The sequence below is a fragment of the Crocodylus porosus genome, unplaced genomic scaffold (genome assembly GCF_001723895.1).
Source record: "Crocodylus porosus isolate Cpor-Errol unplaced genomic scaffold, CroPor_comp1, whole genome shotgun sequence".
NCBI classification, from domain to species: domain Eukaryota; kingdom Metazoa; phylum Chordata; order Crocodylia; family Crocodylidae; genus Crocodylus; species Crocodylus porosus.
The window spans coordinates 42,642,995-42,648,381 of NW_017728886.1; the positions used below are offsets into that span (position 1 = coordinate 42,642,995).

General features: G+C 43.8%; 1 protein-coding gene across 1 annotated transcript in view; it reads right to left on the reverse strand.

Annotated features, from left to right (window-relative positions):
* Positions 1-2,816, reverse strand: part of CALCR (calcitonin receptor) — a 140,682-nt gene extending 137,866 nt beyond the window's left edge. The window contains exon 1 of the mRNA XM_019533292.1: positions 2,732-2,816. Within this exon, the coding sequence (XP_019388837.1) occupies positions 2,732-2,779 (48 nt within the window). The 5' untranslated portion in view covers positions 2,780-2,816. The remainder of the gene's footprint in view (positions 1-2,731) is intronic.
* Positions 2,817-5,387: the final 2,571 nt, after the last annotated feature.

The following is a 5,387-nucleotide window of genomic DNA, read 5'->3' on the forward strand; positions in this document are numbered from 1 at the left end:
GAGATCATCGAGTCTAGCCCCCTGCCCAAAGGGCAGGAAGTCAGCTGGGGTCATAGGATCAAAAAAGGGAGGAAGGAGGACCCAGGAAATTATAGGCCTGTTAGTCTTACCTCGGTCCTGGGGAAGCTCTTTGAGAAAATTATCCAGGTGCACATCTGCAAGGGTCAAGCAGGGGAGTGTATGCTTAGGAGCAACCAACATGGCTTCATTAGAGACAGGTCCTGTCAGACCAACCTGGTGGCACTCTATGACCAGGTCACAAAATCCTTGGACACAGGTGTCATGGTGGACGTAGTCTTTCTGGACTTTAGGAAGGCCTTCGACACTGTCTCTCGCCCCACTCTCGTTAAAAAAATTGGGGAATTGTGACATCAATGCCTACACAGTCAGATGGATCACCAATTGGCTGGAGGGCCGCACCCAGAATGTGGTGGTGGACAGGTCATTTTCGACTTGGAGGGATGTGGGCGGTGGGGTCTCCCAGGGCTCAGTCCTCGGGCCCACACTGTTCAACATCTTCATCACTGACTTGGACGAGGGGCTGAAAAGCACCTTGTTCAAATTCACAGCTGACACTAAGATGTGGGGAGAAGTGGGCATGCTAGAAGGGAGGGACAGGCTGCAACTGGATCTGGGCAGGTTACAGTGGTGGGCGGATGAGAATAAGATAGGATTCAATACTAACAAGTACAGGGTACTTGCACCTAGGGAGAAAGAACCAGCACCATACCTACAGGCTGGGGGAACTTCCTTCTCATCAGCACAGAGGCAAAAAAGGACCTTGGAGTCATTATAGACTCCAGGATGAACATGACCCACCAATGTGGGGATGCAGTCAGGAAGGTTAACCACACCTTGCCATGCACCCACAGATGCATCACAAGCAGGTCCTCTATAAGACATTGGTCAGGCCACAGTTGGAGTACTGCGTCCAGTTCTGGGTCCCACAATTCAAGAGGGATGTGGACAACATGGAGAAGCTCCAGAGGAGGGCCACTTGCATGATCAGGGGCAGCAGGGCAGGCCCTACAAGGAGAGGCTACGAGACCTGAACCTGTTCAGCCTCCACAAGAGAAGGCTGAGAGTGGATCTGGTGGCCGTCTATAAACTGCCCAAGGGAGACGAGCAGGCAATGGGAGAGTCCCTGTTCCCCCGAGCACTACTGGGAGTAACAAAGAATAATGGCCATAAGTTGACAGAGAGTAGATTCAGACTAGATATCAGGAGGCACTACTTCAGAGTCAGGGCAGCTAGGATCTGGAATCAATTTCCAAGGGAAGTGGTGCTCGCTCCTACTCTGGGGGTCTTCAAAAGGAGGCTAGATAATCACCTAGCCAGGGTCATTTGACCCCAGAGTTCTTTCCTGCCCATGGCAGGGGGTCAGACTTGATGATCTACTTAGGTCCTTTCCAACCCTACCAACTATGAAACTATGAATGCCATTCACAGCAGTTTTCACAACACTATGAAGCACTTCAGAGACTATTCAGAGATTGATAGGTTAATAGATTGGCTATAAGCAGGCTGATAGACATCAAAATATTTTGACAAAGTTCCTATTGAACAGAGGATTTTATTGTACATTGTTTAGCTAGTATTATGGGAGTGCTTCTTTATAAGGTAGCAACTGAGTCCTGGATTGATAAACTTTGAGGCCAAGTTAGCAGCAAGCATGTGACAACTGTTAAAGCGAAATACGTAGTCTCACCCCTCCTACCCTTCACCAGTACCATTATTAATCATTTAAATCTTGTCAAGTGAAGTCTAGAGAAGGCATTTAATCAGTCTGGGAGGTGCTCAGTATAGAAATCAACATACTGGGAGTGTCTACACACAATGCTACATCACTGTAGCAGTGCACTATGGTGATGTAGTGCCAATGGATGTCTACATGTGAACAGCAGCTACTTTGCCGTAGCGGTGTGCTACAATGGGGGAGTGTGCCGCTACAGTAAAGTAGCTGCTAAAAACAACCATGCGCCACATGTATGGCGCAGTACAGGCAGTACTATAAGGAAGTCCCATAAAGGAAGTACTGAAGCACAACACAGTAAAAATGTTGCCATACAGCAATGTGTAGATTGCTGCCTCTTAAAAATTCATATTCAAATGCAGTATATTATAACTAAATACAAATAACTATGTTATTGAAACCAAGGTCAGGATATTCAAAAGCTAAGATGTTCAGAGTAACATAACCCAGACACATTAGATATAGTGAAATGGAGCACGTTATAGAATATAAAATTAAGAATAAATAGATGAAAACATAATTTAATTGAATAGATAGTTTCTAGGCTGAATTTACTTAGTTTCAGTTGTTAAAAGCAGATTAACTATCATTATGTTGCTAAAAAAAGTTAAATCCACTGGTAATATCCAGTGTCCAAGTCTCTAATGACTAACCAGATTTTACTGCAAATTTCCAAAATTATAACTCTCTGTGTCATAGGTATTTCGCAGATAGTAAATGTGGAAATGAAAAGGTGCATGAACTATGTTCTCCTTTGTCTTTCACCTCTGTATCACCAAGAATCATTGATCTTAGGGCACATCTTTCATATGAGAGCTGTTCTTACAGTAGTTTTATTATTCTTGTTTTAAGTTTTTATTGATAGGACACCCGTTCAATGCCCTCTCGTGCATAACAATAATAGCATGACCTTTTAGAACATTTCTACTGGCTTTAAATTGCCAGAAAACATAAGCAGTTCATTTTTTTTTTACTTACGATTAGAAGTATAATCAGTAAGAAGCAACTGTGGGTTGTTTTTTCCATTGTGGACTCTTTCTGGGGAGACGCGCCTTTGCTGACCCTTCTGGGAATTGAACAACAACAACAAAAGTATTAGCCTTATTTATCCGTGACCAACTGTGACAGTTTCCCTGCTTGTGTATGCCTGAGAGTGTGTGTGTGTGTGTGTGTGTGTGTGTGTGTGTGTGTGTGTGTACGTGCGCGTGCACATAGGCATGTTTAAAAAGCTTTCTGCTTTTAAAGTTTTGTGTGCATGTGCAGATTGTATAGTTTCATTTTGGTCTTTTTCACGGCTTCCACTTTTCTGCAACTAACTCAAATTACTAGATTCCAACTAGCCCAGCATGTGCATGTAAGAAAAACTGGAATGAAAAACAGCGCTCAAGATACCCAGAGTGACTGGATTACCAGTGGAAATGTAGTGGCAGTTGATGCATTGTTTTAATCTGAGTTTTAGGTCAGAGCTACATCCTGACTAAATTACTGACTCAAGTATCAGCAACAATAGAACTTCAGTTACACCATATGAGAGGCTAATTAGCTTGAGTTTAAAGCACCACCTAACTACAGCTAGAGAATTTATTCGTGTGTGGAAAAGCAGAGCTAGGGATCAGTGCTCAAGTTATAGTTTGCACTAACACTGTAGTGAAGACAAGCCCTTGGACTGTTGTGCGTTTGGCAGTGTGTTCCATTTTAATCCTTAGACCTTTAAAAACCTCAGTAATTTTTTTTAAACATGATTAGAAGTACTATGAATTGGGCACTCAGTTCAGACTTCTTCAAGGCTTGTTGTCATCCTCACCAAGTATAAATTTTTACAGCCATATTTAGCTTTTAGTTGTATTTGTTATTGTGGCTACAGGTTCAGATGAGAGATGCCTCAGACTGTGAAACAATAAGTGGAGACAGAAGTGACAATTTTTGCCCAGTCTGGCCCCTGAAAGAGCCCTACAGGTATGACCAAACACAAGTACATGGCTGCAGAGTGCTTTAAAGAGGCCTGATCCCATGACAATCTGAACTCTCACTGATGACGGTTCAGATAAAGGCACTGCAAAATGAAGTGCCTTCAGTATCTTGTGTCTGCACACACTGGGAGTAGGGCTGGGCTGAGGCAGCTCAGCCCTGCTCCCAGCCCTGTCTTCAGAATGGGAGTGGGGGAAGGCAGTAGAGGGAGTTCAGTCTAGAGGTTGGGGCAGGCGGATTGGAGGCGCAGGAACTCTTATCCACCTGTTCCACCCTCTGGCACTGGCTGGCAACCCCCAGAACGAGCTCCCTCCATTCACTTTCCTCCCTCCCATTCTGAAAACAGTGCCTGGGCTGGGAGTGCGAAGGGGCATTGCTACGGGAGTGCAACTGCAGGCTTGTAGTCACTCTAAACAGCTGCTCGATTCCCCAACCCCTGGGGCCCAATAGAAAAAGGCTGTTGGGTCTGAGGGATCATTATAACTCATGGCACTTCCAGTGATGCTACTTTTCTGTCTGTGCCTAATGATTCCTCAGGAAGCCTTCCCTAACCCCACCTTTCCAGCCATGTGAAACAAAACTCTCCAGTGCCCTCCCAGAAATGGCTCTTTCAAAGGCTTTAAGCACTGAAGGCAGTAGGTGTCCAGCTAGTCCTTCCTCTTAACCTCCCCAGTGCCAGTTGGCACTCTGCAGGCATCCACTGTTTTCTAAAGATTAAAAAAATAGCTATGGAGAGATTTTTTTTTTCAAATGCTCCTAACATCTTATTCATATATATCTTTCAGCTGTGCATTATTTTCTGCCAATGTTAGAAAATGCCCAGATTACTGTGTTTTTATTTGCTGACATCTTGTAACCAGAGATCGAAAGGTGCTGTGCTGAAACTGTGGTGCAAGCCCCGGGTGTATTTGGACTTCTTGCAGACATCTGCAGGAATTCTGAGGGCTTGTAGAATTGGACCCTCAATTTATTTTATAGAGTATGAGCACAGATAACCACTCAAATGCAAAATAGCATCAATACCAGGAAAGCAAAATCATCATTCACTTCAAAGTGCTGTGGCAGGCAATACATCTGAGGTAAAGCAAAGCAAGTGACATAATTTATGATCATCCTCATCTAAGGAATGAGCAGTGTTGTAGACTTCCTATCAAGCAGTAATAAGGATGTGCCACAAACTGACTTTGTATAGTAATACAAAATCAGTGAGTGCCAATATACTAGGGAGGGGCTGTTTTAATTAGAGTGGTTCCCTGACGGCTGCTCTAATGAATAGTTAACAGTGCCCCTATTGCCATTTTAAAACATGGTGGGCCTTAATATATATGATGGTGAGGCAGTGCTGGAGCGTTGTAATTAGAATGCAGAGCAGACCCAATTAATTGAGTCTGCTCCAATGCATTCTAATTATAAAGTGAACCAGCATGTCAATAGGCAGCCATGGTATTAATGACTTCTACTGTTTAAGGTGATCTTTAAATGCATGTAGCCTGATCCTTCTCTGCCTGTCTCTCATGCTGTGATTTACATGTATAAAAAGTAAATGCAGAGTGCACATAAACTGCTAGCACTCCAGAATATAAGTGTTTTACGCCTGGTTCTCTCAGATGTGGAAGACTACACTCACTGGAAGCAGTGGAAAACACAGATCAAGAAAATAGATTTG